Consider the following 14,997-nt stretch of genomic DNA (forward strand, 5'->3'; position numbering starts at 1 on the left):
GAAGGAGACAGTTGTCCAGTTGGAAGAAAACAGTTGGAGCTGGAGCTAGGGATGAGAGTGGACAGAAAACTCTTAATAAGAGACTCTGAAGAAAAGTTAAGCCCTGTCTGTAGCAGAGGAATGTGTTGTGACTTCTGCCAATGACAGACTTGAGGTGGTGACAGTCAGGGCTTTTTTGATAGAAAAAGCCCAGCCGGAACTTATTTGCATATTAGGCCACACCCCCTGATGTCACCATTGTTTCACACAGGGCTTTTTGTAGGAAAAGCCCAGCAGGAACTCATTTGCATATTAGGCCATAATACCCGCTGACACCAAGCCAGCTGTAACTGCGTTTCTGTGTGTTCCTGCTCAAGAAAAGCCCTACTGACAGTGATTCTGGCAAAGAAGTACCAGAATTAGTCATTCTCAGTATGGAAGTTTATTAACCAGTTTACAGAGACTGTTCTTCTGGAAGATAGGGATTTGACAAAAGGTTTGAGGAGGCATGGAGGTCCCTCAGGAATAACATTCTGGCTAGAGGAAGTGGGAGCAGATAGAAAAGCCCCTGGTCTATAAATATAGGGTTAAGGCATAATAAGATCTTAAGTTTGTGTGACCACCCAGTAACAAGTTCAAAAGAAGGAATAACTAATATCTGTATCACAGTATAAGCAGGTAAACATCTATAATAGCAGAAAGACAAAGTAAACCAAAAAAACATACTCTCTGAATACCTCCAATGCTGTAAAAAGAAGTTTTGGATATATCTCTAGACCTCTGTCTACCAATCCTAACCTGAGCTCACTTGTAAATATAGATTTCCATTCCCTGCCTGTTTATTCTAATAAATTTGACTTCTGTTTCAACTTTCAGTGTGCCTAGGTGCCTATTTCTGAGGGAGACTTTTATAGAGGCACAGACTCTCCTCAATCACAGTTCCTTATTAGAGGTGTAAGTCTACCAGGTATCAAAAAGTAATAAGGTCAGACAATGGCATTACAATAAAGGTTTATTTATCACATCAGAAGAGTGACATGCTACTTAAAAACTACCCAATTAGCAGAAGAGGAACTGAAAATTCATAGGAAGTGCCAGTCTGGTAAAGCAGGGGTACTCAACCCCTGGGCCGTGGCCCACTACCAGGTCGTGGCCTGCTTCCAGGGCACGGCCTGTCCACAACCAGGCCGCAAAGCCTGGCGCCCCCCCCCGCCACAACAGAGCTTAGCTCCGTCGCCCCCCTGCTGCCGCCTTACCTCTCTCCCCAGCACTGCAATGCAGCGTGGCACTCCGTCATCATCGCCCTCCTATTGCGCCGAGCAGAGCAGCGCTGAAACTGGGCCTTACCGGCTTCGCTGCAGCCGCACCATCTAACACTTTGAAGTTCACGTGAGAGAAGGCTTCTCCCCTCCCATCACTTCTGGTTCCGGGAAGGAGGGGGGAGCAGCCTTCTCTCACACGAACGTCAACGTGTTAGATGGCGCAGCCGCAGCGAAGCTGGTAAGGCCCAGTTTCGGCGCTGCTCGGCTTGGTGCGAACTGAGGGTGGAAGGGCAACAATGATGGAGTGCCGTGCTACATTGCAGTGCCGGAGAGAGAGCGAAGGTGGCGGCAGTGGGACCAGAGCCTTGTCGTGCGGGGGGGGGGGGGCAACGGAGCTAAACTCTGTTGGGCTGCTTCTTCAGCGGGTCGCCTGCCACTGCGGAGATGCTGCAAGAGGGGCAGGCGGCAAGGTTACACAGCACCGGGGGGGGGTGAGGCTGCACAGCACCACAGGGGGCAGGGGGGTTGAATTTGGTGCCCCCACCCTGCCAGCCCTGTGGCCACAGTGAGTGGGTTGGCCCTGATGCCGGTCCCTAGTACCAAGAAGTTTGGGGACCACTGCAGTACAGGACATTTAGCCACTGTGACCTTCTTGAGCCTTCAGCATAATCTTCCATACCAAGTTCTCCCAAGCATTCCATTATTACTGTTAACCACTGAGCTGCCCCAGCCAAAACCTACGCATAATGCAAGATTGATGATTCTAGGCTAGCTGGACAAGTTCCATACTTCTGAGCCACAAATACATACTTGGATAACCTCCAATTCTTACTTTTTTTAAAAAAGTATATTTCCTTCAGGAGTTCTTATCAAATTAACTTTACATTAGAATCTCTCAGTAAATAGTCAACACACACATACACACATTAAACACATACACAGATTTATCTATAATAGTAAAATATTATTGAGGATTATTGTTGAAGAGCTGGAACTACAACACCTCACCTCACCTCTGCCACAAAGTCATCTGCCAAACTTCTTTGTCACATAACTATCAAAGTTGCGGAAGCACTCTTCAGGCCAAGAGCAGGCAACTCTAACTAGCATTGAACATATGAACATATGAAGCTGCCTTATACTGAATCAGACCCTTGGTCCATCAAAGTCAGTATTGTCTTCTCAGACTGGCAGCGGCTCTCCAGGATCTCAAACTGAGATTTTTCACACCTATTTGCCTGGACCCTTTTTTGGAGATACCAGGGATTGAACCTGGGACCTTCTGCTTCCCAAGCAGATGCTCTACCACTGAGCCACCGTCCCTCCCCTACAAAAGTAAAAGCAGCATTTTGAATTGTGTTGGCTAGAATAATAGTTTACTTTAATCCCTATGAGTCAAGAAGTTAACTGAAGTCAGAAAACCACTGTGAAACCTAAGCAATCATGAAATTGCAGGGAAATATCAGTCCATGGTATGAAATGCCCATCAGTAAGATATCTTAGTCTGGTGATTCTGACTCAGTAAAAAATATTTTATATGTACTGACTCGCCATTTGAAATAATCTTTATAAGCCTGTCAATCATTGCTATAGCAAGACAACATATTTAAGGCTCCAATTTATCAGAAAGTCCCCTAACATTTCCAATACACTGTCTGTAGGTTACTTAGAGAATCAATGAGAATCAAAATCTCTTATCGCTAGGTACCAATTCTTTCACCTGATTTAAACATGAAGCCAGTGAGGCCATACGGGTCTTCATATCCATCCATACATACCTTTAATGACATAACATACACATTTAGACATATACAGAGCAGAAAAAGGAGGTTTATACATTTGAAATAAAACCAAAATATATACATAAATTACATATAGTCATACATGGTCAGATTTAAATTTAAGAATATCCGTCAAAAAGTTTGATACAGCCTTAGCAATCTCCAACTTAGTATCATTTAATAAATGTCAACAGAGGGGCAGATTAATCCAGTAATCAGGAAACAAAAAAAGCTCTCCAAATAATTCCTTCTGGTAGTTACCATATAAGCGGAAGTTAAACAGTATATGTTGAATTGAGTTGAGGGTATTCACTCCTCAGCAACAGTCTTTCATACAGAGATATTCAATGATATCTCCCCGGTAAAACTTTAGAGGGGAATGCATTTAATCTGGCCAGCGTAAACACTCTATGGTGAGGGTCTTCATATAAAGCTATACAATACTCATAAGGGTCATGAATTTGTAGCTGCTTTCCACAGGTTTCAGCACAGTTTAAATGTGATGCTGAGACCATGCTAAGTCAGATGGGGAAACACTCCTGCCTCATCACCTTCATATTTAAATCAGGCATGTCACACTCTAAGGTCAGGTCTACACAGGCAGCAAGTGTACTACTTTCAAATGTGGATGGGTGGGTGTCACAAGCAGGGGACCAGAGAGGACTTCTACTGGCTGCCACCACTCTGGGAAGGGTTTATGGGGAGGGATGGTGGCTCAGTGGTAGAGCATCTGCTTCGTAAGCAGAAGGTCCCAGGTTCAATCCTTGGCATCTCCAAAAAAGGGTCCAGGCAAATAGGTGTGAAAAACCTCAGCTTGAGACCCTGGAGAGCCGCTGCCAGTCTGAGTAGACAATACTGACTTTGATGAACCAAGGGTCTGATTCAGTATAAGGCAGCTTCATATGTTCATATCTGGGAGGGCCCAGAGCACCCACCTGACCCATCTTCCTTCTCAGCAAGCACCTTTTATCTGTGACTGAAGGCATGGAGACCCAGGCAGTATAACAACAACAAGTTTATTGTAAGTGCTCAAGAGCAAACAAGTCAGTAGTAACTTTTAGTGCAACAGTGAACATGGAAACAGCAAAATAAAAAATCCTGACATAACTAACTATACGTTCTCTTTCTCTAATTCCAACTGACTCACCACTCTCATGACTGCAGCCTTCCTCCAGCCCAGTCTTTTCAGAGAGAATACTTCCCCCTCTCCAGCTTGGCATTTTATTTCCTTCCTTCCAGATCCCACCCCTCTGGTCACCACTGGGCAAGTTTTCCCCTTCAAAACTGCTGCCCATCCAATCAGAAAGATAGAAGGGATCCTGGGAAATACAGGCCCTGTAGCTACTTTAATACAGGCTCCCTTGGGGCCTGCAGGCCTCACTAGGCCTAGGATCATGACAGTGCGGAGAAATTATATTTTAAATGCTCTCCTACATTTAAAACAACCTGCACACAGAAAACATTGTAAGAGGCAAAGGGCTGAGTTACAGCCTTTCTTCCTGATCTGCTATTTTTCTACTTCCAGTCTTTCAGGCAATTTTCTGCAATAAGGAGCATTCTTCAATTGTATCCCCACCTGTAGTATGAACCAGTGCAATCCATGCTACTAGTTCAGTGCTCTGCCTGGTCAGTCTGCTTTATTTACTTCACCTTTCTTGCTGAGACTTCAGGTGAATTACAAATTTTAGAAACAAGTCAATCTAATAGCATATGACCTCCAATGAACAATAGGATAGGATTAAATTTACAGAATTTGAAAACAATGCAAGCTGTCCAAGGTATAACATGCCATCATGAAGAAAATAGATTACAAATACAGAAGACAATAAAGTAAAAACAATAAACATTGCAATAGACTACAATCCTATTCCCTTATAAGAGTTCTCCTGAGCTGATTCATTATACTATACAGTTCTAATCCCTTTATAAAAATGCTCTCCTTAATATTTCCATTTTCCATATTCTGTGAAATGATAGATGAGTGATATCTCTTCAGGAAGGCTGTTCTTTAAGGTGAAAGCCACAAGAGAGAATGCACACATACAGGCTGATTTTTACCCTACTCATTTGTAGGGTGACCAGCAGAAGGTTTTGATCACATGATTGAAGCTCACACAGCTGAGCAGAGTATGAGAGGTGCTCTTACAGTTATGTAGGTCCAAAGTCATTATAGGGCATTGTAGTTAACGGCCAGTTCCTTGAACTGAATCCAAAAACTGATACGTAACTAAAGGAGTGACTGTAGAAAGGGTGAGTTAACATGTGTGCTCTGCCTAGTCTGCCTTTAAAGCTTTTTCTAACATGTTTGAGAAATGAAACCCAGGACAGGACCATCCCAATGAAGAGGTGGACTCAGTTGTCTATAGCACCTACTGACCTTTGCGGGATAAAAGTAATCCTGCATTACTCAGCAAATCTGCCGGGGGAGGGATAAATGCTATGCCCATAAAACATGGGTGAATGAGGTAGATTCAGTTTCTTACAGTGCTTCTGAGCATGCTACTTTAGCTTATCTTGTGAATGTAAGCATTGCTATTAATCCCAATTGGGGGAAGTTTCATTTATAATTTGCTCTGCTGTGGAATAAAAAATTTCCACCTTCTCTCTGGATTGCCTAGCATCTGGGTGACTTAAAGGAATTATGTGTATAGAAGCTGTACAACGCCACTGTACACGTTTTTATAGCTACAAAGATTCAACCATCCTGTTATACAAGTCTAGATAGCCTAGGTAGAATGTCTTGCTTACTAGTTGGACTTGCTATCTACCCATTGTTATAAAGCCAACTGGATATTTCAGAGTGCTATACCAATTATATAATCATTGTTAATGAAGACCATTCCTGTATACATTATAAAATACTTGTAAATAAGCACTCCCCTAATCATCTCTGGCAAGAATTTCTTTCAGGCAACCAGGCAGGGGAGTCCTTACAAATTATAACAGATTTCCCCCCCCCCCCTCTTTTTTTCTTAGTAGCCCATAGATTGTGTTGTGAATGACTAATACAGATATGTGTGGGCTGGCAATCTAATACACCTTTTGAGGGGAGGTTAACAAATCATTATTTGCAATGCTAAACTACAGGATTCTGTCCATATCATTTATATGCCAGAAGTCACATTTATAACTAGAACATTTAATAGAACTGATGAAAGTAGGCAGAGACCAGAAAGACTTTTAAGCAAGGGAAAGAAACCATCTGAAAGAACCATGAAAAGGCACAGGAAATGAATGTCTTGATTTTAAGAATCATTAGTGCCACTTCATAAAACTTCATGTGGTATGATTTTGAAAGACAGCCTTATATTAATTATGAGTTCTCACTGGAGTTCATTATTTTTATTAAGATGAATACCAAAACAACCTGATCCAAACCACTAGTGCAAATGGTAACATATTCCATTCCAACAAATGTAATGTGCAGCTCTGCTACTGCCGTGCAGGACAGAATGCAGAAGCGCCCAAACAAGAAGTCAGTGCTCCCTTACTATGTACATGAAGCTAGTATAGACATTTATTAGACTTCATAGCTACATCTGGACTGCAAATTTCCATAAAATACTATTTGAAGGGTTAGACAGAACTCTCCACTGTAGAGGAAAGCATTAATGGTGGCAGGACCAAATGATACTTTAGGGCTGCATTTGAGCCTGGGCTTCAGCACAGTAAATTCAATCTTACATCTGGGTATAAACTTGCCTGTGAACTGGGGTGCAACAGCTGAGAAAATGACTCTGCAATTTCAAGAAAAAAATCTTCAGATTTGACAGTCCCCAGTGTACAGGCCAATGCTATCATAATAATTAAAAATTAGGAAGTTTACAAAAGCTTTACTGGAGAGTCATAAGAGCCATCATGATCATTATGTTCAGCAACAGAATTGCATAATCACATTTTAGATTTATATGAAAGAATCCCACAAGACAATTATGCATAAAGTCACAGGCCCTTCTCTCATTGAATCATCTGTCACTGATCAGCAACATTTGCAGAATGCTTTTATTTTACTGGTAAAACAAGGGTGTACAACTCAAAACACTTTTATATTTTACTACTCTGAAGGACTACATTTTGTTTACTGTGGAAAAGAATATTTGTTACAATTTTAACATAATATTTTCTTATAACACAACTTTTGTGAACCCTCTTTTTTTCTTTGCACCCCATAATGTGTACTCTCTTATCTCTCCATCCTAATACAGCCTTAACTGTCCCTTGTTCTCTCTTCACTCCGGCTCATTCTTCTTCCTTGGCAACCCCCAGCATGACAGGCCTGGAGCACCTCCCCTCTCTCAGTTGCCCCCTCTTTTCCAGTGCCCCTACTCCTAAGCAACGTTCCCTCTAAGTTGCAGAGTCTTGTGAGCAAAAATTCTATTTTGTGAGCAGCTGGCATTAAAGTTGTGAGCTACTGGCATTAAAGTTGTGAGCTACTGCATAAATTAGTGTGCTCTGGATTCATCCTTCCTGAGCTAAGACAAAAATGTGTGAGCTGGAGGGTAATAATCTGTGAGCTAGCTCACGCTAACTCAGCTTAGAGGGAACACTGCTCCTAAGTCTCTCTGCAGTCCTATTTCTTTCCCTCTTTTTAAAAATAATGCATCATTGGGGGAAGGAACGCTCTTACCCCTTTGGCCTGCCATAGATTTCTCTGCAGCCTCATTTGTTACCACTATATTTCTGTTTTCTGCACTCTTCTCAAAATACTCTGGTAGTTTGGTGAGCTAGTTTAGCACACCAGCTCTCTAAATGTGCCTCCTTCTCCAATTTCAACACCCCCACCCCCTCTTCTGCAGTCCTTGGGGTTTTTCTATCCTTCCACTGCACACCCTCACAGGTGCATTGCTCAGGGCAATGCCCAACTACTGTGGGGTAGGGTGACTTTAAAGGACCATAGCTTCCTCCAGGATCTTTCCCTGGGAGAGGGAGGTATAACAAAGGTTGCCTAGCAACCAGCAGGAAGGTTGGGTGGGACAGAATCTTAGGAGGAAAATTTAAAATAAAAATAAGGCCTCAGCTACTTATTGGAAGTTCTACTTATGGGAAGTTTTGATAACAGAGTTCCTGGCAATTGCTAGAGCTACCAAGAACTGACAATGATAGCTCTAGCAATTGCCAGAAACTGTATGTTAAGATTACCATAATGTTTCTAGCAATTAGGGTTTGTAGAATCTTTCGGGATCAAGTGCCGTGTTCTACTGGAGAAAGTTTTCCTTCCAAGCAATTTCCTTTCTAGCAATTGTTTTAGAGCTGTCTTATCACTTCCAGGTAGCACTCGGAATCATTAGGATCTATAGGGTCAGAACTTCTGACAATTATACCAGGTAGGGTTGTTAACTCCCAGGGCTTTTTGTAGCAGGAACTCCTTTGCATATTAGGCCACATACCCCTGATGCTGCCAATCCTCCAAGAGCTTACAGGGCTCTTAGTACAAGACCTACTGCAAGCTCCAGGAGGATTGGCTATATCAGGGATGTGTAGCCTAATATGCAAAGGAGTTCTTGCTACAAAAAAAGCCCTGTCAGCTCCCAGTTAGCACCTGAAGATCTCCCACAATTACAGTTGACCTCCAGACAATCAAGATCAGTTTCCTTGGAGAAAATGGTTACTTTGGAGAGTGAACTCTTTGAGATTATACCCTGCTGAGGTCCCTCTCCTCACTAAATCCTGACTCCCTGGCTCCATTCCCCAAATCTCCAGATTTTTCCCAAGCCAGAGCTGGCAACCGTAATACAAAGCCTTATTTTTCTTTTTAATTTTTGTTCCCAGGATGATTGCACCCCTCTTTGCCCCTAGTTTCTGCCCACCGATAGGAACAAAAGGGGTATTAGTGTGCTGGTGAATCAGTACCCTTTACTTGGGGTACCATTCAGGGGACTGACATCCAGACCCTGTCCTGTTAGAAGAGGATGTGAGATCATGGGCATGAGCTTGTGGTAACACTAACAGTGCCATCACACCTGACCACAGGATGTCCCACTATACCTGGAAATTCATCTTCTGTTTGCTCATTGGCTCTCAGAGAACCACACACACGCAAGCAGACTGGACACTTCATCCAACGTCTCATATGCTTTCACCCTAGAATTAGCTCTCTAATGGTTCTGTTAAAAACTATGGGGTGTTAAAAGTATTCCATCGCATACAATAGGAAACAAACATAATGTAACAAGAACAAATATAATGAAGAAATGAAAGAAAATTTGCCAATTTCTACCTGTTGTTTTGATCTACATTATGTTCAGGTGATCATTTAAAGTTAAAAAGTTGGCATGTTTCTCTGAAGCAATTCTGATGGAGATGATGTAATAGAAATATGTATTCTTAGGATGTTAACAAGATCTATAACACAGAACTCTTTTAATACTCCTTACCCTTGGGAGTTTTTTAACATAACCAAAATTGTTGAAGAGTAGAAAGAGGATAGAAACTGGTTCCTTCACTTTCAGTCAGTCACTTTCAGCCCCGCACTCCCCCTGCCCCCCCTGCTCCCCCTCCTCAGTAGGCAGGGGCAGCCTGAGAGTGTGCTGTGGCCAAAGTAAGGCTGCTGCCTGCTGCCCTACACAACCTGCCCCTGCCTCCCACCTTGGCCATCTGCTGCTTGCCGCCACCGCAGCAACTCCAGGGCCGCACAAGCAAGCACAGCGATGAGGGCAAGAGCGGCAGCAGTGAGAGAAGCAGCAAGGCCAGCAGTGAGAGCAGCGGTGGCATGCGGGAGTCCTCCGCACACAAGTGCAGTAGCTGGCTGGCTCCCCTGCACTTTGCACACTGTACTGCTTCCATTCCCAGGTGCTTTAGATTGTTCAGGAGTGAAGGTGGGTGGGAGGGCTCAAATGGTACCCTGGGTGTGGCTCTGCCCTAGGCAAATGCCTAATTTGCCTAATGGGTGGCCCGGCCCTGCTTTCAGTATATATACAGAGAGAAAATGCTGTCCAAGGAGCCATCCATATTTAGTCGGGAACAGTGAGTCTGTGGGCTGAGTGGGGTTGGACTGTTTGAAATATGCTGAAGCAGTTATATATATATCCTCAGTTCACAACTCAATTTATATTTACTGCACCATTAGTCAATACACTTTTGGGAGACGTGTACCAATCATGGACTGAATGAGTAGCTATGCATGTGGTGAAGCAGTTATATTTTATGAAGTTTTTCTGCTTTATTGTTGTTACCCACCTTGGGGAAAAGGTGGGTTTATAAACGTTTAAACAAACAAGTAAGTGCCAATTGCACTCTCACACTTAAAACTAAGCTTTGGTTAGCACAGTATGTGTACTCACATCATACCAATTAAACAGTGTCATATGAATCAGCCTGAAGCCACCCCAGTGACATCATGAACAGAAATAGAAAGATGACTGAATAAAGCATTATGCTCCTGGAAAAGCCCTCGGTGTGAACGGCACAGGTACTTATTTCCAAAAACTTCCTGTCCAAAGTTGTATCACTAAAACAGCTATTCACCTTTGTTTTAAGCCACTAGCATGAGAGCCTGACACAGCTTTTGGTCAATTACTATCTTCAGAACCAAAGAATGATGTCACAACCCAAAAGGATTGTTATTTGGTCCTTCAAAACACAAGCCTAACGATAAAATATATAAACATACTAATAACTTTCTTGAGGACTAATTTCTTTACAAGCTACTATAAATGTAGGAAGAATTTCCAGTGGAGACTCACTGGAGCACTTCCAACAGGGCTTAACCAGAGGGGAGGTGTACAACAGCTAAGCTCCCATACCAGGACTCGTCCCTGAAACATGTTGATAACAATTAGAAGGCCTTTATCCGTGTTCAAAGTGCTGTTTTAATTTGTGTAGAGCACATATGCTGAGTATATCTTTCTTGTTAATGTATATTCTATCAGTGTTCCAACTGCTGGGATTACAATTGAATTTATAAGGCAGATGGAGCAATTTTCAGAGAAGATGTGAGATTTGCACTTTGGACACTAAGAAGATAACACAGGGTATTAATATTTGGTTCTAAATATACCACATGGAGATTTGGGGTGCACATTCTGAACAGCAGGTAGGACTAGCTCTATTAGTGGCAGTGTAAAAAGCAACACAGCTTGAGGTAGGAGAAATTACAAGAGAGGAAGAGAAAATTTTCAGTACATATAGACCATTTTTAGAGGTGACACGAAAAATACCTTTTGCTAGAATGGAAGTAATGATAACTAGCATTTATATAGTACTTTCGACATTATCATCGCCCTTGATATTACATTATCTTGTTGTAACTAACAAGGCCATAAAGTCCACAACTTAGATGCTAAAAGACTGTGTCCTGCTTTGGGCCAACAAGTGAGTCCGTTGCAGAGGTGAGATTAAACTCAGGGAATCCTGGTTTATAGCTTTGGGCGACAATAACATTGGATGCTGGGAGTTCTGAGCTCCTGGCCTGATTCAGATCAGAGGGGCTGAGCCCTGGGCCATTTTCCTATCACAAAACAGCCTCAGGCAGCTTGCCCCACTGGAGTAAACTAATGGGTACTCATATCAGGACCTGTATCTTCCCCCACTGAGGTAAACAGCAGCTCCCTGGGGCCTTTTCAAAATGAAAGAGCAGCAAAGAAGAATGAAAGCTTAAACTTCTACTCCCTGCACATCTCCACAGGAAACAGATCCCTGTGCACATGATTTTTTTTTTAAATGAGGCTGAGAGCTCTGGTCACAGAACTCCCAAATATCATATGCAGCTGTGCCCTTAGCCAGCTCTCTGTTGCAGGACGTAAAGCAAGCAAGCAAGAAAAAAGGCACTGTCACACCCTCCTTCCACCCAGCATAAGAGAGTCTTATACATCTATTATCTTTTAAATGTGAATCTAAAAATATGAAGCATACATGCAACAAGAAACCTGTGTTAATGGCACACCTGTCAGGAAGCTAGGTTTGGCTGCAACTCCTCACTGAGTGTACTTATGATTGTACACCTGGGTTTGCTTCTGCAAATTACACATTACCTCTATATTTGTGATATCTTTATCTTTTTTTAATCCTATACAGCTGCTGATACCGGAATCTGAAAGCATTAACCAGCAGGCGTTTCCCCCTTTCCTCTCATGCCATTTTGTCTCTGACAACCACCCTTCCCAACTGTTTCTACCCTGGGGGTGGGGGGGGATATTCTAGTACCTGTATTGTGCAGGTTTACGGTTTGAACTAAAAATACAGGAAAAATAAAGCAAGCCTTAGGTGTGAAACACTACATGCTAGATTTGAATTTCATATGAAGGAACTGCCACCCTCCTCCCACGCTGAAGCATTTCGGGTAGGTAGCCTGATGTGCCATGCTAATGAATCTCGAGTAACTAGCAATACCTGGATCCTTAGCCACATCTAGCTGAGATTACAACATCCACTGTAACTCTAAACATGCATTCAGAAGGAAATGTGTATGTGGGGGTCTCTAATTGTGTGCGTGGAGGTCTATCACCGCCGCCTTCCCCCCCCCCCTCCTTTTTAAGGCAGAAAGGCAGGGTATTGAATGCCGCCTTCTCTAGAGTGATATAGAGGCGCTTTTCAGAGGGAGCGCGGCTAGTCCCAACGGGGAGCCCGGCTGCTGAGCCTTGCCTCACCTGCGTTGTAGAAGCGGTCCAACACGGCAGTCTCGCCGAAGTCCAGCTTGCCGAAGTGCAAAGTCTGCAGGTCGGCGCCGACCGCCTCGCACGCCTCCCTCAGGCTCTGCAGGGCCCCGCTCTCCGCCGCCTGCAGCAGCCCCGGGCTCGCCTCGTTGATCACATATGACACCGTGGTCCTCCTGTTGCTGCTGCCGCTTTTGGCCCGGGCAGCTAAGTCGGTAGCCGGGCAGGTTGCGCCGCTGTCCTCATTCCAAAAGGTGCCGGGCGGCGGCGCGCCTGGGCCGGCCAGGAAACCCCGGGCCATCCCTTCGCCAGCCGCTGGCGCTCTTCTCTCGAGCCCATCCTCGAAGAGGAGCGGACAGCCGCCACCAGCGCCTGGCGGGCTGGGCACGGAAAAGCTGATGATCCCTTCGCTGCTGTCGCTCATGCCCGCTTCTCGGCCCGGCGTCCTGTCTCAGACTTCTGCTTCCACAGGACGAGACTTTAGGCACATGCCATGCCGCCACCTTCTCTTCCTCCCGACCTGCCTGCCTTTCAGCTGCACGCTGCTGCTGAGCGGCAAAGAAAGACGGGCGGGAAAGGATTTCTTCCTCTGCCTCACACTGCAGCAGCACTGCCCAGAGTGCCGCGACTTCCTTCGGTGCCTGCCAGAGCCACCATTGCGCACTGCTTTCCTGAGCTCCGCCGGCGCACCAGGTTGGCGATCACTTCAGTCGGCAGCTGCAGACGCCTTAGAAGAGAATGCACCAGCCTGCCTCGTCCTTCTCGCTCTCTTGACCGAACAACCCTCCGCCGTCTACGTGAACGCGTCTCTCACAAGCACGCAGCCTCTACCTTTCCAGAGATCGGCGTGCACGCGGGGGGAAAAACCCGGCCACTTGTTGCATTGCTACTGTGTACTCGGTGCAAAGCTGCCAGCAGCCGGCCCACGAAAAGCCCCGCCTTTCTGCCTCAACCACGCCCCCTGCCGTGTAGTATAAGAACTGCGCATTCCTGCGCTTGTAAACAGACCATAAATCCCGAAGTTTAGAGGGGGAATGTGCCGAGTTTTTGAAGCAGAAAGGCTCGTCGGCATTGTAAAGCGCCCTCTGCTGTTCCTTTGCCAGCTTCATTCTTCTGGCCATAGGTTTCGTGGGGGGGGGGGGTTAAAAGCTCTGTACAGAGGCTAGAACTGCTGACCTCTCTGACGTTTCCTCAGTATATGCTTCTACTATTCATTTCCAAGTAGAATTCCATTGTGGTTTCCTTGCTGGAAGAGAGAACGTTAAACTTTACTGTAAAAATAACAGGGAATGTTACACAGAGTTTAAACACTTAATCTTATTTGACTTATTTGACTTTCCACCTTATTGTCTAATGAAGTGTGTTTCTAGCACACAAAAGCTTACATTCTGAATAAAACTTAGTTGGTCTTAAAGGTCAACTTGACTCCTGCCTTATTTGACTTAGCAACTGTTTAAAAATGCACCTCGCATTGGCAAGGGTCATTTTGTAGAAAAAGAGGCGCAGGAGCTCATTAGCACAATTCATTTGCATACCTCATTTGAATATGCCACACACCTCTGACATCACCAGAAGGTGTACTAAATTATATCAGCGCAGCATCTACTTCAAATGCATCTTGAGTTATAATTGTCATAATAAAACCTTATTCCCCTAACATTATGCAGGGCTGCCAAGAGCCACCATTGGCCCCTGGAAAAAGATTCCATCTGCCCCCCACCCCAAACGTAATCCAAATCAACTACCATAACAAAAAGAACAAATCATTCGGCTTGCTGTTATCATTAATCTATAGTGATAAAAGAATCGGCCTGTCTGTCCATGCTTGTTAGTTATTTATTTGATGGTGAAAAAATTGCCAGCAAGAAACAGCTGGCTAATGGCGACCCCGAGGGGTTTCCAAGGCAAGAGATGTTTAGAACTGGTTTGCCATTGCCTGCCTCTGGATCATGACCCAGGAAGTGGTGGTCTCCCATACAAATACTAGCCAGGCCCATTTCACCATGGTGAAATAAAATTGATGCAGAACTTCAACAAAGAGATCTCATTTCAACAATGGGAAAATTTGTGGAAGAAAGATATAAAATTTACAACCAGTCAGGCACTTAGAGAAAATCAGTATAAGATTTTTTTTTTTTATGGTCTATTATCCCAAAAGATATAGAAAGAATGGAAAAAAATTATGTTGGAAAATGCTGGAAATGTAAAGAGATTAATTGTACATTTTATCATATGCCCCACTAAATATTGTCCTACTAAATAGCCTACTAAATATTGGAAGGAAATATATGCTGAAATTCAGAAAAACTTGGATATAAGATTTGCCATGTTACTAAAGAAGACTATGCTATTGGGAATTCTACCCATGAATGTTGAAAGAGCAAT

The 14,997-nt window shown here is 44.0% G+C and overlaps 1 protein-coding gene and 1 non-coding gene across 2 annotated transcripts in view; one reads left to right on the forward strand and one right to left on the reverse strand.

The window, feature by feature from the left end:
- The window catches only part of MAP3K5 (mitogen-activated protein kinase kinase kinase 5), a 208,598-nt gene extending 195,096 nt beyond the window's left edge, over window positions 1-13,502 (reverse strand). Inside the window, exon 1 of the mRNA XM_060240022.1 lies at window positions 12,607-13,502. Within this exon, the coding sequence (XP_060096005.1) occupies window positions 12,607-13,036 (430 nt within the window). The 5' untranslated portion in view covers window positions 13,037-13,502. The remainder of the gene's footprint in view (window positions 1-12,606) is intronic.
- On the forward strand, window positions 3,724-3,798 carry TRNAT-CGU (transfer RNA threonine (anticodon CGU)). Its single transcript has one exon. It is a non-coding gene; the product is annotated as a tRNA-Thr (tRNA).
- Window positions 13,503-14,997: the final 1,495 nt, after the last annotated feature.

The sequence above is a fragment of the Heteronotia binoei genome, chromosome 1, assembly GCF_032191835.1.
Source record: "Heteronotia binoei isolate CCM8104 ecotype False Entrance Well chromosome 1, APGP_CSIRO_Hbin_v1, whole genome shotgun sequence".
In the NCBI taxonomy this organism is placed as follows: Eukaryota; Metazoa; Chordata; class Lepidosauria; order Squamata; family Gekkonidae; genus Heteronotia; species Heteronotia binoei.